The sequence below is a fragment of the Neophocaena asiaeorientalis genome, unplaced genomic scaffold (genome assembly GCF_003031525.2).
Source record: "Neophocaena asiaeorientalis asiaeorientalis breed wild unplaced genomic scaffold, Neophocaena_asiaeorientalis_V1.1 scaffold309, whole genome shotgun sequence".
Taxonomy (NCBI): domain Eukaryota; kingdom Metazoa; phylum Chordata; class Mammalia; order Artiodactyla; family Phocoenidae; genus Neophocaena; species Neophocaena asiaeorientalis.
In genome coordinates, this window is record NW_020173199.1 from 634,434 (window position 1) to 660,757 (window position 26,324).

The window sequence follows — 26,324 nt, forward strand, 5'->3', positions numbered from 1 at the left end:
CTTGGCACTTGAGGTTAAGAATGACTAAATTTCAATTTTGAATTATTCTTTCAATTCATGATGCTCTGTAGTTGAGAATTCCAAAAAATGTATAACTCTTGTGCATCGGTTCTTACTGTATGTACTTTCAAGTATTTACGTTTGTTAGGTATAACCATAATATTGGCATGCATTGATTCATTCATCCAAGTCATAATAGAATACCATTATTTTATTTTTATTATTATTTTTTTTTTTGCAGTACGCGGGCCTCTCATTGCTGTGGCCTCTCCCGTTGCGGAGCACAGGCTTCGGATGGATGCGCAGGCTCAGCAGCCATGGCTCACAGGCCCAGCCGCTTCGCGGCATGTGGGATCCTCCCGGACCGGGGCACGAACCCATGTCCCCTGAATTGGCAGGCGGACTCTCAACCACTGCGCCACCAGGGAGGCCCAATACCATTATTTTAGATAACGTTCTATTTTCAGGAGAATATAACAGTGAATGTCATGTCTTTCATCAAATCTGCCTTGATAAACTGTTTCTTTGAAGGCTACCTAAACAACAAACCTAAAAATATTCCTCCTCACTTCTTAGTTTATCTTTTATTGGTACGTTCTTTTACTTTATGTATTTTCTTCTTTTACAAATTCCTCCCTTTCTCCACAGATTTAAAAATAAACTACAAAGTAATTTTCTTCTCCACATCCTCTCTTGCTGATTAATGTTGCTAATATTGGCAGTCTTTTAGACTTCTGAAGATCATAGAATTAATGTTTGCTGCATTGAGGGGATTTTTAGTGCTCTGTATTACAAACTGTGGCAATGTTTACCCACTTTTACATGCTGTTTACTATTCCTGTTTATACTTTTGGTGAAAAAATACTGGCTCTCCATCTCACAGGAGTTTGCAAACACTGTCAAAATATATACATAATATTAGCATGTAGGACACTATTCTTGCTTTCTTGACAAAATATCAATGCCTGGCAAAGGTATACTTGAAGCTGTCTATTTTGGGGAATAGACTGAAGTTAAAAGGTAAGTATGAGCTCCTGATACTACCCGTAAGTATTTGGTCTTCTATATCCTCATGGGAAAAGCAATATATTTTATAAATTCTAACCTTTTCTTGTACAAATTTGAGTAAGGTATCATGTGTTTCAACTAAAACATCTTGGGGCTTTAGAAGTTTATGTAGAATACATTCCATGATAAGTGGGCAAGTGGGCATCAGTACTTTCTTAAATTCTGATTAGCCAAAAAAACTAATAGCTAACATGGCTGGGTGGCCAGCCAAGGGAGATGTAACACGTGCTCTTGTTTCCACAGAGTACAGCCACAATCTCTCTATGCCATTTTAGAGTATAAATATGTTAAGGGCAGGTATGTATGGAATTAGTATATCTTCAGGGTTTAGGAACTATAACGTTAGGAAAGGCATATATGTGTAGGAAATCTCAAAATTGAGCAGATTATACTTCAAATCAGTCATTTCTAGTTTTGGGGTCAGGACTTCGAATCTCTAGAAAAACATTTTCCGTCTGTCAATGGAGTGGTTATATTTTAGAATTTTCCAACTCATATCCAAATTAACCAGTGTAGTGTATTTTAATTATTTTGCACCCTAGGTTTAGTCTACGTTTAGTAGAATTTACCTAGAAACATGATTTGATGGTTTTAGATTTATTAACAACATAATCTGTGAACATTGTAATGTAAGTTTTGGGGTTTGCAAATAAGAGAAATGCTGTAATAAATAAAGATATGTTACACTTCACTTGCTTTTTGAGTGGTAATTTCTGCTGCCTTGATCATTTATACTACGCATACTCACGGAGTACGTTTATGAGCTAGGAACTGTGATAGACAGAATATAGTTCCTGCCCCCCAAATACTCCCTGCCCAGGGAGGGAGAATGCTGGGTAAATAAACAATTACTTGTCTGGACTCCCTCCACATGTTTGTGTGCCCATTAGAATAATTCATAGAAACAAAGATAAAACATCCTCCCCACCCCAAACATAAGCCTTATTGGCTTGTTAATCACTGTATACTGTCTCCACTCATCACAAGCACATTTTACAATGTACTGTATGTATTAGAGCTTTTACTGTAAATTCCCCTGTCCAGAATCAGAATCCCTATAGTATAAATCAGTGTATCCTGCTCAGTCAAGTGAATGTTCCATCCTATATTACAGGTATGTGATGTCTCTGAAATAGTTTTCTTCCCAATTCTGTTGCCTTTCTGGATCGACTCTTCATTACCTCATACCCACAATATGGTCTCCTAGCTGGTGTTTTCCCTCAGCTTCATTTAACTACAAATTCTCCCTGATGCTTAAATCTTATTCTTATTTCAGAGTGTACCTAAACTCCTATTTGCACAACATTTCCCTGGGCACTCCCAGTGACACTTACTTCTCTGAACTGTAGGTTTTATGTCTACACGGTTTGGTACTAGGTCCTGGAATATCTCATTTTATGGAGACTTTTTTAAAAGATTGAACTATAGTTGATTTACAATGTTGTGTTAGTTTCTGGTGTACAGCAAAGTGATTCAATTATACATATATATACTCATATTCTTTTTCATATTCTTTTCTGTTATGGTTAATTACAGGATATTGAATATAGTTCCCTGTGTTATAGAGTAAAACCTTGTTGTTTATTTTATATATAGTAGTTTGTATCTGCTAATCCCAAACTCCTACTTTATCCCTCCCCCATCCCCTTTGGTAACCATAAGTTTGCTTTCTATGTGGAGACTTGTTTTATGTGTATATTTTTCTTTTGCAGTGCAGCAGGAAGCTCCTTCTGGATGGGAACCATCTTTTATGAGCTCTGACCATAATGTCATGCAACTGAGTCCTGTGAGTGTCTTGCGAAGTTCCTTTTAAAGTAGACCCCTCAAAGCATTAAGCATAGTGATGAGCACCCAATACAAAGTCAAAAGTCACATACTGAAAGGATGCACTACCAAATTGTTCTAATGATCACATAGAAAAGCCTGCTTAAAAAGTGCCAATATGCCAAAAACCTCTAAGACATTCTCAGTATAAAAAGCTGGTCATTTCTGTAGTCAGTGCACATTAGTTCAATGTAGTGTTCAAAGTGAGTTACTTACTAAGGCAAATTTTTTGTTAAGAATCATCTGCTCCACCAAAGATGACTCATTATGGAAGAGGTGGGGCTGCATGTGGCTCCACATATGTGGAAACCACCAGAACTCATCCACAGACCTCAAAAGACGGTCATCCCCTTCATCTTCCTCTTCAGTTCCTTGGGTGGGGGGGGAGAGGAGAAAGATTATTCAATTAATTTTAGTTATACTGATTGCCTGTTTATCTGTATATCTATCTGTCCATCCACCCATCCGTCCGTGCATCTAATTATGTAATCGTATATATATATTTAGAAGGTACCATTTATAGTATCTCAGATACATATAAGACTTGGAACATGAAATGTAACAAAGGAAAATCTGTTACTTGGGGAAAAACCAGAGACTGTGATACAACTCTTTTTAAAGTTTTAAAACATGAGACATGGATATAAAATCACTGCGAGATGGAAGTACACAACCATTCCAAAGAACTTTAGAACTTCTAACGTTTAGGATATTTATATAATTTGCAGTTTGGAGAGAATGGGGGATAAGTCGGGAATGTAGTCAAGGGAATACGAGTGAGGAAATGTGCAGCAGAGCTCTAATGGTTGATCATTAGACATGAGTTGTGACACAACAATTGCACCAAAATAATTCCATAATTTATTTGGGTTACTCCTTAAGTCTGAGAAGAAGGTACTCAGTACATATTTAGTGAAAACTAAGGCATAAAAAGGAGAAAAAAGGGAAATGTAGGAATTATTATTGAGAAAATAAGAGAAAACTGAAGGAAAGAGAAAGCGAAGACAGTGACAGAAAGAAGGTGAAAAGTGGTGAAGTCACTGTAAAACAATCCAAGTACCACCCCGCTCCTTGGTGCTACTTATATTCCTCATGTCTGCTCTTTCTCTCAAGTTCTTGGAAGCAAACTTTCCATCAAGAGACCTCTGTTTCCTTGAGAGTCAGCTTTGTTGTTGTTCCTCTGATTTTTCGTATTTGGGCTTGTTTTAATTCCTCCATTTTCCACCACCTGCTGTTTAGCTGAGTGTGAGAAATTACACAGTTCTCTAACTTATGTGAGGGGGTAGGAGCCTCTTTTTGTATTTCCCCAGGCAGAGTTTCTTTAATAAAGCATGAAATGACAGCAGTGTAAGGTGCCTGTCCTGGCATATCATAAAATGATATTAATCATCACAAAATTACGCAGCCACACTTTAATTTCAGCCACAACACTGGATCCAGTAAGGTCCTAGAACAGGGGTTTCTTCAAATGATGTCCCTTCTTTGTGGAGAAAAAAACCTCCTCTCATATTTTCAATAACAGTTCTGATGTGACCTGTTCTGATAGGGCGCTAGGGGCTAAAGATGGAGGATCGACTGCTGCCCCGGCTCAGCCAACTGAGCCGGTGCTTGTTACCACTCTTCTTTCCTTTAATTTTCCAAGAGAAGGAAGGCAGAGCCTATTGATAGGAAAAGAATCAGATCCTATGATTTACTGTGCAGTGAAGGAGACCAAAGATAAAGGTGTAGCCTGAGGCTGTAAGGTTGCTCCACTGTACGCAGGAAGAACAGAATCAGTGACATAGACTGAGTGGAATGAAACAATCTTTCAACAAGGAACGTCTTCAATTTCACTTTCATATACTTAAGTAGCAATACTCTGCTGATATGAAGGAACTTCTTCTCTCTCTGTAAAGGGCATCTTTAACTTGAATCTGTTTTATTTCTCTTATTTTTTCCTCTTCATCATACACTCATGTTACCACAGTATAGTTGAACAAGTATAGCCTTTTGAGTCAGAAATTTTTAGTTTATTTGTAGTTTCCAACACATTTGAGTTGTGTGATTGTGGGCAAGTCACGTAACCCCTTTAATATTGGTATTCATGTAGGCAAAACATACGGATAGCAATACCTATTTTATTCTATTTGGGAGGAAGTGTCTATACAGTCCTGGCACATACTGGGTAACCTAAAATGCCCATGTCTTTCCCTCCTGTATTTCTTGCTCCTGTTCTTCTACATGTCTCTGTGAGGTTTTTTTTTTTTTTTTTTTTCCACTATAATACTGTATGGAGCGGGGGGCACTGACATGAGTGTTATGTGGCAGAGGGGACACTGTATTTAAGAATGTAAGAACTGGGTTTCCCTGGTGGCGCAGCGGTTGAGAGTCCGCTTGCCGATGCAGGGGACACGGGTTCGTGCCCCGGTCCGGGAAGATCCCACATGCCGCGGAGCGGCTGGGCCCGTGAGCCATGGCTGCTGATCCTGAGCGTCCAGAGCCTGTGCTTCGCAATGGGAGAGGCCACAACAGTGACAGTGAGAGGTCCGCGTACCGCAAAAAACAAAAAAACAAACAAAAGAAAACAATGTAAGAACTGATCAAGCCATTATATTAACTGACTGGCCTGATAAACGAGTCACCCACATCGAGCATTCTTGGGGCTTCTGAGTGATTATCTTACAGCTCTGGGAAGCCATCTAGAGAGGAATGCAAAGGAATAGGAAAATGGAGGTAGGGGCTTAGAATATCTGATGACCCCAATCATGGCGAAGTCTTGCGTCCTGCTACCTTTCAGGTGATAAATAAGGCGGCCCTGGTAAAGAAATATTAGCTATGTGCTACTGGTGATACTTAAATACATGTTGGGGTTTTTTTGTTGTTGTTGTTTTGTTTTTACATAAGGATTATGTCATTTGGTTTCCCTGCAATTAAACATCTCTTCTTACATACTCTCCTCTTGTTTAACATTTTGTATGTCCTCAGGACACCATATTAGTTAAGATTACAGTCAGTTACTTGTTGCAGTTTTACTTTCCCATACTGAAAATAGGCAGATGTCTCTTGGGGTTTCCCAGTAATCAGTTCATTTCTGATTTCCACCTCCCCTGGGAAAAGTGAGCTGAGATTTCCTAGTTTATGAAAAGTCATCCTTCCTACTACCTTTAATCTCTATTTCCCGTCTCCTATAACTCCTATCTTTCCCTGCATCCTTCTTCTTATCTCTTTATTCATTTTTCTAGTTGGCCTTTACCCAAAGTTTATTTATGAGGACAGCACAACAGATTTCAGAATTCTTTGGAAAGATTGCTCAGGTATTTGGTGTCCTTTCCTGAATATCATGGTGAAATCTGCTATTAAAATATTCATACATTTTAATCATGCAAGAGTCAGACAAACAATGTCTGCCCTCTGACAGACATATAAAATCATAGTAGGCATAATTGTATGCCTTTCCTTTTTTCTTTATAACTCTCTCTTATCTGATTTCCTTTAATCCTACTTTGGGGATGTTTTACGTCAGAATTAATTATATTGAGAACAAGTGTCTGTTGCCTAACACTTTAAACATCATGATAAAAAAGTTGAAACATAGTTATTCGTGGTTGGATTGTGCTGGCCTCTCGCTACTCCTTTATTCCTCCACTTTACACACTTTTGCCAGAACTGGAGAGAGAAGAACTAGAAGTCAAATTCCTCAATTTTAAGTGTCATTTCTTAAGTTGTTACAAAACTACACTGAAATTTTACAGTTAATGCAAATTATTATTTTATTATATATCTATTTAAATAACATGTCTCTTCAGTATTTTATCTGTACTATTTCCTACTCTGATATTATATTAAAAACCATTTTTGATTGAGACTGTCTTAAGTGTTTTTCAAGTATAGTCTCATTTAATTCTCACTACAACCCTATGCGCTAGGGGCTACTGCTAACGCCATTTTATAGATAAGGAAATTGATATTTGGAGAGGCAAAGTAATTTGTCACAAGTCACTGGGAATACTGGGATAGAACCTGAATTCAGAACCTGAAATCCAACCCAGATTACACAACTCTAAATTCAGGACCCTTAACCATCATTCACTGACCAAATGTGGAATTTAGAAATAAGATTAGCATTTACTAATTCATGTAACATTGCTCTTCACATTGTTAATTAATTCTGTGATAGAATTTACAAATACTATTGGTTCTCAGTGATTTGGGAAAATATACAAACCTAAAGAACCTATAGATAAGGGGAAGGAACCTTTTGCCATTCAGCTTCCTTAATCAAGGATTGCCAATTAAATGATAAAAACCCATTTTTTTTTTCTAATACATAAGACTTGGGCTCTGACTGACCTTAAGTTAAGAGTATTTTTTGACACTTAAGTAGCTATATGACCTTGGGCCCCTCTAAGTTTCTATGTTATTACCTAGAAAACAAGGTAACACATTCTTTAACTCCTAGGATTCAATGAAAAGGTACATGAAAAGTGCTTAGCTAAGTACCTAGAATATGGCGCTGCTCACTAAAAGGGAACTATAATTTTTATTCTTTCATCTCTCTATTTCTCACAAAATGCACAAATTTTTAAAAAAGTAAAGTACATCAAACAAGATGAAACGCTCTCCTGAAATGAAGTCTTACTAGTATGACAGTGCTGTTTTTCTCCTTCCCTTAAAGACTGAATAAAATAGAATTTTTAATAGAAAAAGGAGTTACTCATTTAGAAAGGAAGGCTGTGTAATTCAATTAAACTTTACAATATTTAATTTTTGAAGGATTCAGAGTATTAAATTTTATATCTGTTCCCATTGAAAACTGATTTTACTGGTTTTAGACAAGTCTAGCTAAGTTTTTGTGGAAGCTTGCAGGTCTTATACAGACAACAAAACTCGTTCAAGCCTTTTCCTTAGATTCCTCCTGTGTTCTACTGTTCCTGGCTTAGAGAGAGGATATACCTACTGTGAGCTGTGGGAAGTACCCAAGTAAGGAAAGAGGTCAAATCTTTCAGAAACAAGAATGAAGGAGAGCCAGTGGCTACAGTCATTCTTTAGCATTCATCACTGGGCAAAAAACTGAGTTGCCAGGAGTGCTTTATTATATTTCTATTATGTTTGGGAAAAAGTTTTAATTATTCTTAATATTTAGAGTGATTTTCTTTCATAACACAACATGGTCAAATTTTATTCTCTGACCTTGTTCCATATAAATACTAATAGTTAAAACAAAGGTAACTTTATTTTCATTCAATCATTTATTCATTAATTCATTTTTTTTCAATAGGCACTGTCCTACTTGCTGGTGTTACAGCAGTAAAGTCTTTGTAGAGTGTTCATTTTAGTGAGGGAAGAAAGGCAACAGATAATTTAAAAATAAAGTACATTCAACATCCATTCATAATAAAACATTAGAAATCTAGGAATAGAAGGGAGCTTTCTTAAGCTAATAAAGACTTTCTATAAAACTGTCCATTGAAAGAATTCCCCTCAAGAACAGGAAGAAAACTACTGAAGGATTTCCCCTGAGGTCAGGAACAAGATATGAGTGTTACTATCACCATCTTTAATGTTTATGGGAGATCCAAGCTAGTGCAATAGGCAAGGAAAAGAAAAAGAATTCATAAAGCTTAGAAAGGAAGAAATAAAATTTTTACTATTCAAAAATTATATGACTGAATAGGTAGAAAATCCAAAAGAATCTATAAACTATAAAATTAATAAGTGAATGTAGCAAGGTTGCTAAATACAAGATCAGTACACAAAATCAATTATATTATTATTATTATACTATCAAAAGAGAAATGGAAAACTTTAAAAAAAGACACCATTTACTACTGCATCAAAAACCCCATCAAGGAATTAATAGAAAAACAATAAAGTTGTATCAAGTGTAGTTAACGAGGACCTAAATGTGTTCAAGAATAGGAAGACTCAATATTTAGGATAGCAATTCTCCCCAAACTAATTAATAGATTTAATGTAATTTAAATAAAAATTTAAGGTTTTAAATTTAAATAAAATTTAAAAAAATTTAAATAAAAATTTGAGGTTCTTTGTAGATATTGGTAAGCTGATTTTAAAATTTACATAAAAATGCAAAGGACCAAGAATTGCCAAGGCAATCTTGAAGATGAACAAACTTAGAGGACTTACAATAGCAGATATTAAAATTAATTATAAAGTTACAGTAAATAAGACAGTATGATGACACAAATGGAACCAATGGACAGGAGAGTACAGAAACAGAGTCCACATATATATGGTCATCTAATTTGTGACAATGATGATACCATGAAACAGTGAGAAAAGGATGGTCTTTTCAATACTTGGTACCAACTTGACATGTTTATGGAAAAAAGAAGGTATCTTGGCCCTTATCTCACACATACACAAAAATCAATTCCAGATGGATCTCAGATAGATACATTTTAAGCATGTAGGAACATATTTTCATGATCTTGTCGCATGCAGAGATGTCTTTAAAAAGACACAAAAAAGGAAAAAAAAAGATAAATTGGACTACATTAAGATGTTTGTTCATCAAAAAATACCAGTAGGAATGTAAAAAAGATAAACCACACATTAGGAGAAAGTATTTGCAACACAGATAAGGGACAAAGGGCTCATTAAGAGTATATAACGAATTTCTACAAATCAATAAGTAAAAGCAGAAAACTCAATAAAAAAAACCCACTGAGGTATTTCAAAACAGAAGATATCCAAATGGTCAATAAATATATGAAAGAAGCTCAGTTTCACTACTTAGTGAAATGTACATTTAAGTCATACATAATGTGACATCTCTACTGCCCACCAGAAAGGCTAAAGTTAAAAAGACAAATAATATTAAATACTGGTGAGAATGTAGAGCAACAGGAAAACTTACATACTGTTGGAAATAAAAACTGGTACAACCACTCTGAAAATCTGTTTGGCATTTTCTACTAAAGCTGATCATAAATGTACCACATAACTAGCAATTCTACTCCTGGTTGATAACCAACAGAAAAGAATACATATGTCCTCTGAAGGACAGGTACAAAAATGTTCTTAACACAACTATGCAAAAAAAAGCCAAAGACTGGAAACAACCCAACCATCCACATTGGAGGAATGGAATAAAGAAATTCTGGTAAATTCAAAAAATGGAATACTACAGAACAATGACAATGAAAAAATTACAACTATACACAATGATGTCTGCAAAACCAAAATAATGTTGGACAAAACAAGCTGTATATAGAAGAGTCCATACTATATGATTCCTTTTATACACATCTCAAAGCCAGGCAAACTAATTTATGATATTAGAAGTTAGGATAGTGGCTTTCTTTGAGGGAAGCTAGTGACTAAGGCAGCACAAGGGAGGGGGTGTGTGAGTTTCTGGAAGTTTCTCATTCTTGATCTGCATGCTGGTTATGGAGCTCTGTACACTTTGTGAAAATTCATTGAGCACTATACCTATTACTTATGCAGTTTTATGTATGTAAATTATAGTTCAATAGAAAAAAAGCCCATTAAATAATAATATGGTGAATAAACTTTCCAACTATTAACATTTTGTAAAGGTGAAAAAATAATAGGTTAAATGAAATTGAATAATATGAAGAAAATAAAGTAGGGGAGAGACACAGGGAATACGGGGAGGTGTGAAGAAGAAGGGTCATAATTTTAAAAAGAGTGGTCAGAGAGGCTTTAATGAGAATAGTTAATCTCCTTTTTCTTACCTGTATGGTAAAATTTCCCTGAAAATCCCAGGTTGAACGTAAAATTTGTGATTTGTGCACGCAAAAGATTCTGAGTATCAAGCAGGGCCTGAAATACATAATTTTTAAAAATATATCAGGTAGAGCATGGCCTTGAGAAGATATCTTCCTTTAGCATTCAAAAGGTAAAACTACTCCTTTAGACATGAGAGAATTAAATGATGGAAAGTAGTTTCTTTACCACCTTACAACTAGCAGGAAGCTTCTGAGATTACATAAATACATACTTATATTTATCCTTTAGCTGCAATAAATCAGCAAAAAATGTCAGCTAGAAAAAGGAAGTTAAATGAAAAGTTTATTCTTCATGTATCAAAGGAAGTAGTATCTAGTACGTAAAATACATCTCCCTTTACCCCTCAGGGACGTAGTTCACCAGTTGTCAAAAGAAAGACATTCTGTTTAAGTGAAACTATGCAAGAACATATATTGAAAGAAACAGATTGTTGTTTTTCAGATATATCTTTGGTCTTCAAAATACAAGACTTTTCAATCTTTAAGTCTTAGATTCACCAAAGATAGTGGTTATTCTTCAAAAATGGATATCATGGTAAAGTAAATCTGTAATTTACCCTTCTATTGAAAAACAGATAAAACCCCCTACTAATGACAGGTAAAGCTATTTTGAATCAGAGTTTTAATTGTTATATCCTATAAAGTATTTTTCATGCTATGAGTATTTAATGGACTTCTTTTCTTCTCCTTGTCCTCCTTTTCTTTCTCATTCTTATTTAAGTTCACATTCTTGTATTCCTCTCTCCCCCTCCCCCAGACTCTGGTAGTTGAGTGCCCACCTCAGTGAGGCAAAAAGTAACACTAAATGGTAGATCTGTAAAGGATCTTAGTCAACATTTCTTTTATACATGAAGAAACTAAGGAGAAATGACTTGCCCATTTTCAAAGATAAAATTAGTGGTAGATCCAAGGTTAAGGATATAGATCACCTGATTCCATATTAGGTACTCTTTTTACTCTACCACACCAAATCTTTCCCCACCCTTCCGTAGTACTGCTGGATCCACAGCAAAATCTTTTCTTAATAGTGTAGCTGATATCTGGAAGCTCTGCCCCATCATGTTCACAGTCTCAATGTTTTTTTGGGTATAAACAGATATACATATTATTCAGAGACCCTCTCATGATTGTATGTGTTCAACAATTATTAGTTGCCACCCCTTTATTATTGATGCTGCTACTATTACTACTCTTAATATGGTTGTTATTGTTAGTGATAGATAATACATATCATCTCTCTGAACTTTTCCCTTCATTTATTAAAGTCGAGACAATTATCTAACTCATAGAATTATGATGAGGAATATTAAAGAGATAATATATGTGGGAGTTCTTGATAAATTTTTTTAAAAGTGGCATAAAATGGATGAAGAAGATGTGGTACATATATACAATGGAATACTACGCAGCCATAAAAAGGAACAAAACTGGGTAATTTGTAGAGACATGGATGGACCTAGAGTGTCATACAGAGTGAAGTAAGTCAGAAAGAGAAAAACAAATATTGTATATTAACGCATATACGTGGAATCTAGAAAAATGGTATAGATGACCTTATTTGCCAAGCAGAAATAGAGACACAGACGTAGAGAACACATATATGGATACCATGGGGGAAAGGGGTAGGGTGGGAGGAACTGGGAGATTGGGATTGACACATATACACTATTGATACTATGTATAAAATAGACAGCTGATGAGAACCTACTGTATAGCACATGGAACTCTACTTAATGCACTGTGGTGTCCTAACTGGGAGGGAAATCCAAAAGGGAGAGGATATATGTATATGTATGGCTGATTCATTTTGCTGTGCAGTAGAAGCTAACACAACATTGTAAAGCAACTATACTCCAATAAAGATTAAAAAAATATTATCAGCAATATATTATATATTAATATATGTATATAATTATATATTACTGATAACTATATCTATAATTATCTATATATCTATATCTGTATATTATATATATCTCATCTACTTATTTTTTTAATTGAAATATAGTTGGCATACAATATTATGTTAGCTTCAGGAGTATAAAATAGTGATTTGACGTTTATACTATGAAATGATCAACACCTGAAGTCTAGCAACCATCTGTCCCCACACAAAGTTGTTACAGTATTACTGACCATATTCCTTATGCAAAAATTACATCCCCATGACTTATTTATTTTATAATCAGAAGTTTGTACTTCTTAATCTCCCTCACGTATTTCACTCATTTCCCCCACACCCCTACCCTTTGGCAACCACCCATTTGTTCTTAGTATCTACGAGTCTGTTTACATTTTGTTTTGTTTGTTTGTTTTGTTTTTTAGACTCTATGTATAAGTGAGATCATATGGAATTTATCTTTCTCTGTCTATTTACTTCACTTAGCATAATACTCTCTAGATCCATCCATGCTGTTCCATGGCAAGATTTCACTCTTTTTTACGGCTAATATTCTACTGTATATACATACCACTCTTCTTTATCCATTCATCCATCAATGGACCTTAGGTTGCTTCCATATCTTGGCTATTATAAATAATACTACAATGAACATAGGGGTGCACATATTTTTTAAAATTATTTTATTTATTTATTTTAACATCTTTATTGGAGTATAATTACTTTACAGTGTTGTGTTAGTTTCTGCTGTATAACAAAGTGAATCAGCTATACATATACATATATCCCCATATCCCCTCCCTCTTGCGTATCCCTCCCACCCTCCCTATCCCACCTCTCTAGGTGGTCACAAAGCACTGAGCTGATCTCCTCTATTTTACACTTGGTAGTGTATAAATATCAATGCCACTCTCTCACTTCGTCCCAGCTTACCCTTCCCTCTCCCCATGTCCTCAAGTCCATTCTCTACATCTGCGTCTTTATTCTTGTCCTGCCCCTAGGTTCTTCAGAACCATTTTGTTTTCTTAGATTCCATATATATGTGTTAGCATATGGTACTTGTTTTTCTCTTTCTGACTTACTTCACTCTGTATGACAGACTCTAGGTCCATCCACCTCACTACAAATAACTCAATTTTGTTTCTTTTTATGGCTGAGTAACATTCCATTGTATATACGTGCCACATCTTCTTTATCCATTCATCTGTCAATGGACACTTAGGTTGCTTCCACGTCCTGGCTATTGTAAATAGAGCTTCAATGAATATTGTGGTACATGACACTTTTTGAATTATGGTTTTCTCAGGGTATATGCCCAGTAGTGGAACTGCTGGGTTGTATGGTAGTTCTATTTTTAGTTTTTTAGTTTTTTTTAACTGTTCTCCATAGTGGAGAACATTCCCACCAACAGTGCAAGAGGGTTCCCTTTTCTCCACACCCTCTCCAGCATTTATTGTTTGTAAATTTTTTGATGATGGCCATTCTGACCAGTGTGAGGTGATACCTCATTGTAGTTTTGATTTGCATTTCTCTAATGGTTAGTGATGTTGACCATCCTTTCATGTGTTTGTTGGCAATCTGTATATCTTCTTTGGAGAAATGTCTATTTAGGTCTTCTGCCCGTTTTTGGATTGGGTTGTTTGTTTTTTTGATATTGAGCTGCATGAGCTGCTTGTATATTTTGGAGATTAATCCTTTGTCAGTTGCTTCATTTGCAAATATGTTCTCCCATTCTGAGGGTGGTTTTTTGCACATATGTTTTTGAATTAGTGTTTTTGTTTTCTTTGGGTAAATACTCAGAAGTGAAATTGCTGGATGATATGGTAGTTCTATTTTTAAGTTTTTGAGGAAGCTTCATACTGTTTTCCATAGTGGCTGCACCAATTTACAATCCCACCAATAGTATATAAGGGTTCCCTTTTCTCCATATCCTCTCTAGCACTTGTTATTTCTTGTCATTTTGATGGTAGCTATTCTGACAGACATCTTTTCATGTGTCTGTTGGCCATCTGTATGTCTTCTTTGGAATAATGTCTATTCAGATCCTCTTCCCATTTTTAAATGGATTGGGGTTTTTTTTGGTATGGTATTGAGTTTCTTGAATTTTTTAATATATTTTGGATATCAAACCCTTATTGGATATGTTATTTACAAATATCTTCTACCATTCAGTAGTCTGCCTTTTCATTTTGTTGATGGTTTTCTTCAAAAAGCTTTTGGTTTGATATAGTACTACTTGTTTCTTTTTATGTTTGTTTTCCTTGCCTGAGGAGATACATCCAAAAAATATTGTTAAGACTGGTGTCAAAGAAAGTACTGCCTATGTTTTTTTCTAGAAGTTTTATGGTTTCAGGTCTTACATTTAAGTCTTTAATCCATATTGAGTTTATTTCTGTATATGGTATGAGAAAGTGCTCCAGTTTGATCCTTTTGCATATAGTTTTCCAAGCACCATTTATTTTATTTTTTTTTTTCCAAGCACCATTTATTAAAGGCTGTCTATTCCCCATTTTATATTCTTGTCTCCTTTGTCATAGATTAATTGACCATCTAAGTGTGGTTTATTTCTGTGTTCTTTATTCTGTTCCATTGTTCTATGTGTCTGTTTTTGTGCCAGTACCATAATATTTTGATTACTGTAGCTTTGTAGGACTGCATGAAATCAGGGAGCATGATACCTTCAGCTCTGTTCTTTCTCAAAATTGTTTTGGTTATTTGGGGTCTTTTGTAATTCCACGCAAATTTTAGAGTTATTTGTTCTAGTTCTGTGAAAAATGTCATTGGTTTTTTGATAGGATTTGCACTGAATCTGTAGATTGCCTTGGGTACTCTGGAGATTTTAACAATATTAATTCTTCCAATCCATGAGCACAGTATATCTTTCCATTTGTTTGTGTAATCTTTAATTTCTTTCATCAATATCTTAGTCTTTGGAGTACAAGACTTTTGCTTTCTTGGTTAGATTTATTCCTAGGTATTTTATTCTTTTTGATGCAATTGTAAAGGGAATCCTTTTCTTAATTTCTCTGATAGTTCATTATTAGTGTCTAGAAATGCAACTGATTTTTGCACTGATTTTGTATCCTGAAACTTTTTTGAATTAATTTATTAGTTATAATAGTTTTGGTGGAGCCTTTAGGGTTTTCTATATAAAGTATCAAACAGTGACAGTTTTGCTTCTTCCTTTCCAATTTGGATTCCTTTTTTTTTGTCTAATTGCTGTGGCTCAGACTTCTGATACTATGTTGTGAGAGGGTCATATCTTTGTCTTGTTCCTGATCTTAGAGGAAAAGCTTTTAACTCTTCACGGTTGGTTCTGATGTTGGCCGTGGGTTTGTCATATACGGCCTTGATTATGTTGAGGTACATTCCCTCTAAAACCACTTTGTTGAGAGTTTTTATCATAAATGGATGTTGAATTTTGTCAGAAGTTTTTTCTGCATCTAGTGAGATGATTATGTGATTTTTATCCTTTATTTTGTTAATGTGGTGTATAACATTGATTGATTTGTGGATTTTGAACCATCCTTCCATCCCTGGTAAAAATCCCGCTTGATTGGGCTTCCCTGGTGGCGCAGTGGTTGAGAGTCTGCCTGCTGATGCAGGGGACACGGGTTCGTGCCACGGTCCGGGAAGATCCCACATGCCGCGGAGCGGCTAGGCCCGTGAGCCATGACTGCTGAGCCTGCGCGTCCGGAGCCTGTGCTCCGCAACGGGAGAGGCCACAACAGTGAGAGGCCCACGTACCACAAAAAAAAAAAAAAAAAAAAATCCTGCTTGATCATGGTGTATGATCTTTTTAATGTATTGCTGAATTTTGTTTGCTAATACTTTTTGAAGATTTTTGCATCTATGTTCATCAGTGATACTGCCCTGTAATATTCCTTTTTTTGTGGTGTCTTTGTTAGGTTTTGGTATCAGGTTGATGCTGGCCTCATAGAATGAATTTAGAAGTGTTCTCTTCAGTTTTTTGGAATAGTTCGAAAGAGATGTTAACTCTTCTTTAAATGTTTGGTAGAATTCACCTGTGAAGCCGTCTGGTCCTGGAAACTTTTTTGTTGGAATTTTTTGGATTACTGATTCAATTTCATTACTATTCTGTTCAGATTTTCTATTTCTTCCTGATTCAATCTGTGAGATTATACATTTCTAGGAATATATCCATTTCTAATAGTTTGCCCAATTTGTTGGCATATAGCTGTTCCTAGTAATCTCTTAGGATCCTTTGTATTTCTGTGATGCCAGTTGTACCTTCTCCTCTTTTATTTCTGATTTTATTTATTTGGGCCCTCTCTCTTTTATTCTTGATGAGTGTAGCTAAGGTTCATCAATTTTGTTTATCTTTTCCAAAAACCAGCTATTAGTTTCATTGATTTTTTTCTGTTGTTTTTTTAGTCTCTATTTCATTTATGTCTACTCAGATCTTTATTATTTCCTTCCTTTTACCAATGTTGGGTTTTGTTTGTTCTTCTCTTCCTAGTTCCTTTAGGTGTAAGGTTAGATTGTTTATTTGAGATTTTCTTGTTCCTGGGGTAAGCCTATATCTCTATAAACTTCCCTGTTAGAACTGTTCTGCTGCTTCCCATAGATTTTGGAATGCTGTGATTCCATTTTCATTTATTTCAAGTATTTTTAAATTTCCTCTTTGATTTCTTCAATGACCCATTTGTTGTTTAGTAGCATATTGTTTAGCATTCACATTTTAATTTTTTGTGGTTTTTTTCTTTTAGTTGATTTCTAGTCTCAGTATTGTGGTCAGAATGCTTGCTACGATTTCAATTTTCTTAAATTTACTGAGACTTTTTTTGTGGCCTAGCATGTAGATCTATTTCTATTCTACAGAAAGTTCCATGTGCTCTTGAAAAGAATGTGTATTCTGCTTTTGGATGGAATGTTCTATATATACATCTATTAAGTCCATTTTATCTAATGTATCATTTAAGGCCAGTGTTTCCTTAGTGATTTTCTGTCTGGATGATCTGTCCATTGTCCCCTACTATTATTGTGCTACTGTCAATTTCTTCCTTTATGTCTGTTAATATTTGCTTTATGTATTTAGGTGCTTCTATATACTTACAGGTGTTTGCATATATACTTAAAAGTGTTATAGCTTTTTGTTGGATTGATCCCTTTATCATTATGTAAGCCCTTCTTTGTCTCTTGTTACAGTTTTTGTTCTAAACTCTATTTTGTCTAATATAAGTATTGCAATCCCAGCTTTCTTTTTGTTTCCATTTGCATGGAATATCTTTTTTCATTCCCTCACTGACAGTCTGTGTTTTAAATCTGAAATGAGTCTCTTGTAGGCATATATATTTGTGTCTTGTTTTTTTAATCCATTCAACTCTATATCTTTTGATTGGAGCATTTAGTCCCTTTACATTTAAAGCAATTATTGATAGGTATGTATTTATTGCCATTTTTTATTGTTTTCTATTTTTTTGTAGTTCTTTGTTCTTTTCTTCTTCTCTTGCCCTCTTCCCTTATGATTTGACGACTATTGTTAGTATTATGTTTGGATTCCTTTCTCCTTATTTTTTATGTATCTCTTATAGGTTTTTGGTTTGTGGTTACTATGAGGTTTATATATAACAACATTTATATATGCTTATTTTAAGCTGATGATCTCTTAAGCTCAAATACCTTCTAACAGCCTTATATTTTAACCCCCCCAGATTTTGTTTTTGATGTCATATTTTACATCTTTTTATTTTATGTATCCTTTAATTACTTATTGTAGATATAGATCATTTTACTACTTTTGTCTTTTAACCTTCCTACTAGTTTACATGTGATTAATTCACTACCTTTGCTATATGTTTGCTTTTATCAATCAGATTTTTCCTTTCATACTTTTCTTATTTCTAGTTGTGGCTTTTTCTTTTCTGCACAGTAAAGTGCCTTTAACATTTCTTGTAAGGCCAGTTTAGCAGTGATGAACTCTTTCAGCATTTGCTCATCTGTAAAACACTTTGTCTCCTTCAACTGTGAACTTTAACCTTAATGGGTAGAATATTCTTGGTTGTAGGTTTTTTCCTTTAGGCACTTTGAATTATCATGCCACTCTCTTCTAGCCTGCAAAGCATCTGCTGAAAAGTCAGCTCATGGTCTTAGGGCAGTTTCCTTGTACATAACTAGTTGTTTTTTCTCATGCTGATTTTAAGATTCTCTCTTTAATTTTAGTTAAAATGTGTATTGGTGTGGATATCTTTGACTTCATCTTCTTGGGGACTTTCTGTGCTTCTTGAAACTGGATGTCTATTTCCTTCCCAGGGTTAGGGAAGTTTTCAGCTATTTTTCCTTTCTTCTTTTTTTCTTTAATATTTATTTATTTGGCTGCATCGGGTCTTAGTTGTGGGATCTTCACTGAGGCATGTGGGATCTTTCATTGCAGTGCACAGGCTCTTTGTTGCAGCACGCGGGCTTCTCTCTGGTTGTGGTGTGCAGGCTCCTCTCTAGTTGTGGCGCGTGGGCTCCAGAGCGCATGGGCTCAGTAGTTGCGGCATGCAGGCTCTCTAGTTGTGGTGTGCGGACTCTAGAGTGCACAGGCTTAGTTGCCGCATGGCATGTGGGATCTTAGTTCCCCAACCAGGGATCGAACCCGTGTCCCCTGCATTGGAAGGTGGATTCTTAACCACTGGACCACCAGGGAAGTCTCCAGCTATTTTTTCTTAAAAAAAGTTTTCTGCTGTCTTCTCATCTCTTCTTCTTCTGGGACCCTATAATGTGAATGTTAATATGCTTGATGTTGTCCCAGAAGTCTCTTAAGCCATTCTTATCAAAACAATTTTTTTCTATTTTCTGTTCAGCTTGGGTGATTTCCACTACTCTGTCTTTCAGATTGCTGATCTGTTCTTCTGTATCGTCTAATCTACTGTTGATTTCTTCTAGTATATTTTTCATCTCATTTATTGTATTCTTCAGCTCTGATGGGTTCTTTCTTATATTTTCTAATTCTTTGTTGTAGTTTTCACTGTGTGCATCCATTCTTCTCCTGAGATCAGTGAGCATCTTTATGATCATTACCTTGAGCTCTTTATTGGGTATATTGCTTATCTCCATTTTGGTCAATGTTTTTACCTGGGATTTTGTCTTGTTCCATCATATGGAACATATTCCTTCATCTCCTCATTTTGTATAATTCTCTGTTGTTTTTTTTTTCTATGTATTAGATAGTGGTGTTATGTCTTCCAATCTCGGAGAAGTAGCCTTATGTAGGAGACATCTTATGGGGACCAGCAGAAAGCTCCCTGCTGGCCACCTAAGATAGATGTTACAGAGGTGTCTCCTATGTGGGCTGTATGTGTGCCCTTCTGTTGTATCAGGGCTGACTATCGTGGCTATGCTGGTAGGTGGAGCTGGTTCCTGGCCCAGTTGGTTGCCAAGGGCCTGCGGGTGGGCAGGGCAAGTCTCCCATGATAATGGGCTAGAAGGTGGATTCCAAAATGGCGCTTGCCAGTGCCCGTGTCAGCACTGTACAATGACATCTCAAAGACGGCTGTTGCCAGAGTCTCATGGGGAGTCTCAGCTGCCTTTTGCCTCTCTGGGAGGCTCTCCAATATCAGCCAGTGGTTCTGACCCACGCACTTCTCAAATTACTGCCTCAACACTGGGACTTGGACTGTGTGAGATTTTGTGGGTGCCCTTTGTGCATGTCCTTTAAACACAGAGTCTCATTATCCTATAGAACTTTGGCTCTCCTGAATGTAAGCTCTGCTGGTTTTCAAAGTCTGACTTTCTAAGGGCTTGTCTTCATAGTGCAGAACCCCTGGGCTGGGGAGCTTGATATGGGGCTCAGACCTCTCACTCCTTGGGGAGGGGAGGAACTCCTGTTTGTGGGTCATCAACCAGGGGGTGTGGGTCTTGACTAGATAGCATCTCTGCCCTTCCTACCCATCTTGTTGTAGCTCCTTCTTTATATCTTCAGTTGTGGAAGATCTTTTCTGCTACTCTTCAGGTTGTTCTATTGATAGTTGCTCTGTAAGTAGTTGTAATTTTGGTGTGCCCATGAAAGGAGGTGAGTTCAGGGTCTTCGTACTCCATCATCTTGAGATCTCATTTATTTTTTGAAGGTTTTTTCCCCTCATTTTATTTACCTTCAGTATCCTCCTACCCTTCTTTCTCCCCTTCTTCTTGCTTATTTCTTCTACTCAGCTGAATATTCTAGTTGGCTCTTCCTATCTTTCCTTCCCCTTAGATCTTATCTTTCTTCTTCATCCATCTTACTTCATTTCATTCTCTTATTTTCCTCCTTTCAATGGTGAAAATATGTATTCAAAAATCCATCTTAAAATCATTTCTTGTGTGTTCACTGCTTTATTCTTAAAGTTAGAAATTTTTTCTTTTTATCTCCCTGAAAATAAAATCCCCAAACTACACTTGAACTTTACTTTGTGATTCTAGATTGTTTTTTTTAAATTTACATTTACTATATTTAATAGGGAAAAAACCCAAACAAATCTATCCTATGATTAGACCTCGGAAGCAAATTCAGTACCTGTTAACTAACGTCTAAATCAACTACAATACATTGACTCAAATTATTGAATTAACTCTGATTTTGCAGGCTTGACTTGGCATTTTACATATTTATTCAATGTTCTGGAAATAAACATTAAAACACATAAAAGATATATTGAAACAGATGGCAGCTACTAATATTATGACTATGTATAGTGAAGAGGGAAGTTTATTTCTAGATAATAATTTTTAAAGTTAAGGAGTAATATTTCTTATTTTTTACATTGCTTTTATGAACCAGATTTTGAGAGTGTCTATGAGAACAATGTTACATATTCACTCATTATTTCTGTCTTTTCAAAATATGCTTTTGTGCAGGAAGCTTGAATACTCAGTAATGTTCTTTTTTTTTTCTTCTCAGTAATATTCTTAAATCATATCCTTTTTGTTAAACTCTTCATTGCTAGAATGTTTTTATTCATCATTATTCTATTTATAACTGATATAGTCTATTATTCCTATGAACATTTATATAAAATGATATAAAATAATACTTTATGTGCAACATGTCTAAAATGCTTTATCCTTTATGTGCAACACGTCTAAAATGCTGTAATAATATCTAAAATCTAATCATAATAATCTAAATCAATATTCCAGTACCAAATTCAGAAAACCACATGTATTCTGGGCAAGCAAACACTCGCTGATATGCAAACTACTTTGGCCATGGAGGAGGTAATTGATCACTGCCACGTGCAGAGGTATTATTTACTGGTCTCCTCCAATCTAAGAACCCTAAGAACATAGATGTGTACTGTCAGAAATGGTCTGATTATTGAAAAATGGTACTTAAGTGTTCCAAAACTTTGAATATATTTAGCAGGATAATTCACAATTCTACGTGTCAGTGATTATCTTTAAAATATCACATCTTTTTCTAATTAAAAAAAAATTAAAATCACTAATAAACCTACCTCTCAGGATAAATTAATATTATGATGTAATCCCATCCCATTTTTACCAATAACTACGTATACCTATGTATATGTAGATATATAGATGTATAAGTGAAATTAGAGCCATAAAGTAAAAATTAGAACTGTATCAATTATGATTAAAAATACAGAGTTTTGAATTTTGCCTTTTCCATTTAACAGTATATCATGAGCTTTCTTCTGTCACATTAACCATCCAAAACGAAAATTTTTAATGGATGCTGAATATTACATCAAATGGATATACTATAATTTATTCAACTGTTTTATACTACTGTTGTACATTTAGATTGTTTAATTTTTTTGTCTAATATAAATACTGCTCTGTGTATCAATACATATTTTTATAGCAAAGGAGTAACCATTTCTGCAGGAGAAAATAATTCTGCTTACTCTTCAGCAAACAAAACAGTTTCTGATTGGTGTCACACACTGAATTCCTAGGATAGTATGGAATTGATTAGGGCTACTCATGGCTGAGAGAAATGCATACTCTGAGATATTACGGTAGGGTGTCTGGATAGCCTCAATGGCACTTTCTTTGAGGTTCCATGAATTTGTGAATGCGGGGTAGGGGTGGGCTGGTAAGAAAGAAAGGAAGAGAATATGGAATACATGGGACCTCCCAGGATCCTGTATCAGCTAGAAAGGGTTATTATGACTTTCCCAGCCTTTCTACTGATCCTCACAACTGCAGCCAACTCAGGGTCCCATCGCCACCCCTGAGAAATGCCAAAAACTACAAAGGATACAAAAGAGAGAAAGACTGAACTGGCACTGTGTATTTTGTGCCACCAAGAGAATAATGACTGAAGATACTAGAATGCTGCAATTCTGAGTCTGAGATAAAGATAATATAACTTTACATTTGTATTATTGCTTATAATTCTCAAAAAGCTTTCACTTATCATCTCACCCGACCTTTAAAACAACTTAAGAGAGTCAGGGTAAGCACTATTATTGCCACTTTAAATTTAAGGAAAGTAAGGCTCAGATATGTGAAGTGACTTGCTAAACCCACACAGCGAATAAGAGGCAGAATAGGGGATTTAAACCCATATTTCCATATGGTATAAGCTGTCTTGTCTAGAAACAAGAAAATGAAAAATATCTTGACTAATATGCTTTCCAAGTATAATATCTTATGCAGAAAAGTCTTTCAATTTTTTTAAGACTATGAAACAGACTTTCTTGTCACAAACCACGTCTTTTAAATCTTCCCACACTAATATTTTTGTATTGCTGAGGAAACATAGTGTGTTTTGTTTGTATGTTTATTTATTGATCTATATTCTCTCCCTCCCTTTCTGTGTGTGTATGTGTATATATTTATGTAATCTTTCTTGCGTATGAATTAGCCTTTCACTTATCTATCACAAAAAAAGCATTTAAAATGGAAGAAGCTTAGACCAAACTGATGAAAGTACAGCATTTATAAGTTCACTCATTTATAGTATAGAGTATAGATTAAGGCTTGATATCCTGAGAGTCAAGGTCTTAAAAGTCCTCTATTGTGATTTTCCACAAGGAAGATTGTCTTTCACATTGACATGAAATGTGATTTTCTGTCCTCAGGCCAAGCTGGTAGGCAGATTGCTTTTATGTAATTCCTGTGAAGCTGGCAGGAGGTGACTCATATACATAAATGCCTCTTTCAATCAGGAAGAAGGTGTCAGAGGGCGGGTGGGTGGTGTCTGAATGACTAAGTTTTAAGATGTTAGGGGTACTGAAAAAAATCTCCTAAAATGAGAGTTTCTAGGGAGATGCACACATGAGGATCTGGATCACGTCAATGAATCAAAGGAGAACTTTGAAAAGATTTTACTACATTGTTTGAATCTCAGTCTTTACTTCATAACTCAGTGAAAAGAGAAATTCCCTCAACTACTCATAAATTAAAAATAGCTCAGATTTTAAACAAGCTCTTGGAATGAGACTTGATTCCAAGAGGCTCAAATTGAAATATTAAGTACATTGTATGAAAGGGACAGAGGAGTTATGGGTATGAAAAAGTCACGAGAAAGTCACAGAAATTTTTAGAAATAGCCACAGCAGAGGAAGAGTACGTTCCTGAGAAAATAAGTGACTACTCACTATCTCATTCAAGTAAAATCAAACTTTCCTACAGGTGGTAGCGCTATGGAACAGAATAAAAGTCTCTGTTGAAATCCCTGAAAGGATTTCAGATAAATGCGAAGTAACAGTATGGCCAAGTATCTAGGTGGTAGTCCATAATAGCCGATGTTCTCAGTAAATGCTCAGTGGAACAGATAAAAGCCAATACAGTAACTGAACTCCTAGGGAAAGCTGAACAGGTTGACAGAGTGAAATTCTTCATTTCATGGCTTTATGTTCTGGTTTTCTCACAAGGCCATGTTATATATCTGTTGTTTTTTCCTCTAAAAAATTTATAGGGGGGCAGAGCAGAAAACAACAAGGGTGGCGCATGTACGAAGTTGTTGACAGGAACCAAGAGCGATCAATGTGAGTGGGAGTAGGATCCTGGATTAAACAACGTTACCAACAAAAGGCTGCAATGCTTTTTTCACTTACTTATCACTCTGTGTGTTATGCTGGTTCACTGGCTTTCCCTATATTATAACATCCATTTATTATTTTCAGGGACTATATAACTACTTTCAATTATAGCACCAGAACAGTTTCTATTAGTACTTTTCCCACCTTCATATCTGTTTAAGATTATATATGAATTCTAAATTTCTTCGGTAGTTCTGGACTGTTGTCTAAACTTTTCTAACAGACTTTTTTTTTGCTGTACGAGGACCTCTAACTGTTGTGGCCTCGCCCGTTGCGGAGCACAGGCTCCAGACGCGCAGGCTCAGCGGCCCTGGCTCACGCGCCCAGCCGCTCCGCAGCATGTGGGATCCTCCCGGACCAGGGCACGAACCCATGTCCCCAGCATTGGCAGGCAGACTCTCAACCACTGCACCACCAGGGAAGCCCCTCTAACAGACTTTTTAAAAATTTTATTTTGGAGTTTTCTTGAAGTGGTGAATTTCTGAGAGAGCTCAAAGTATTATTGCAGAAGACTTTGGATATGGTCCACTACTGTCAATAAAGATTTCAGAAAATACAGAATCTTAATTCTGCAGCAAATCTATAGCAAACTTTATTCCAGTGTTAAGAAGCAATCATTATTTTCCACAGCCTAATTTTTATATGAGTTGCTTTAAAGAATGTATAATCGATTTTCCGTGCAGGGTTGCTAAGAAAAATATTCCTATGGAACTGTTAAAAAGGCAGTTGACCTTTGTTTGTTTTAGTGTAGCATTAGGAGTCTATCTTCTAAAGTTAAAAGTGAGTTTGTATGATTTACCTGAATGAGGGTTTTGTTATTATTGCAGGCTTATCATAATTTACTTTTATAATTTCTGTTTAATGTAATGGCTCTTAAAAAAGCCAACATACTACAGAAATTGTCATGCTTGCATTTCTCAAAGATGTCACACTGTCATTAAGATTTCTGAGAGAGATTTGAAAATGACCAAAACCAGGAATCATATATTCAAAATGACTGAGAAAAACATGTTGATTGAGCCTATGAATCTGGCAGTAGGCCATGGTACAAAAAGTGGCATTTAGGCCACAAGTCCAGCTCAAACCTAGCAGGTTGCATATATTATTGTTCCTAAAGATAGGGAGAGAGTTGGGGGAAGTAAGATCGAATAGTTAAAACTTAAAAAGGCAGAGTCAGACTAGTCATACAGGGTTTTACCCCTGCTCTTCCATTTACAAGCGGTATGACCTTGATAAGTCTGAGTCGCAGTCTACTTTTTTGTAAAATCATACCTCCTTTATGAGAATGCAATGAAGAATGATTGAAACAATTCATGGAAGCACTAGATCAAATAATCAACCTTGGGGAGGGATAAATTAGGAGTTTGGGAATAACACATACACACTACTATATACTTATAAAATAGTTAACCAACAAAGACCTACTGTATAGCACAGGGAACTATACTCAATATTCTGTAATAACCTATAAGTGAAAAGAATCTGAAAAATAATATACATATAAAAGAATATATATATATATAAAACTGAATCACTTTGCTGCACACCTGAAACACAACACTGTAAATCAATTATACTTCAATTAAAAAAAAACCCCCCAAAATCCCCGCAAAACAAATAAAAACAAATAACCTAAACCACATAACAGGTCTTCAAAAATGCTAGTTCCTTTTTTCTCTCCCTATTCCTGATAAATGCTTCAACAACAACAAAAGGCAAAGCAGCACCCCCAAGATACATTTGGAAGTGGGTCCAATGGTGTTGGTGTAGTGAAGGAGGTGT

The 26,324-nt window shown here is 35.6% G+C and overlaps 1 protein-coding gene across 1 annotated transcript in view; it reads right to left on the reverse strand.

The window, feature by feature from the left end:
* Positions 1–26,324, reverse strand: part of LOC112399504 (bifunctional heparan sulfate N-deacetylase/N-sulfotransferase 3) — a 136,081-nt gene that overhangs the window by 83,685 nt on the left and 26,072 nt on the right. The window contains exons 2-3 of the mRNA XM_024744706.1: positions 10,593–10,680; positions 3,109–3,263 (exon numbers count right to left, since the gene is read on the reverse strand). Of these exons, the coding sequence (XP_024600474.1) occupies positions 3,109–3,263; positions 10,593–10,680 (243 nt within the window). The remainder of the gene's footprint in view (positions 1–3,108; positions 3,264–10,592; positions 10,681–26,324) is intronic.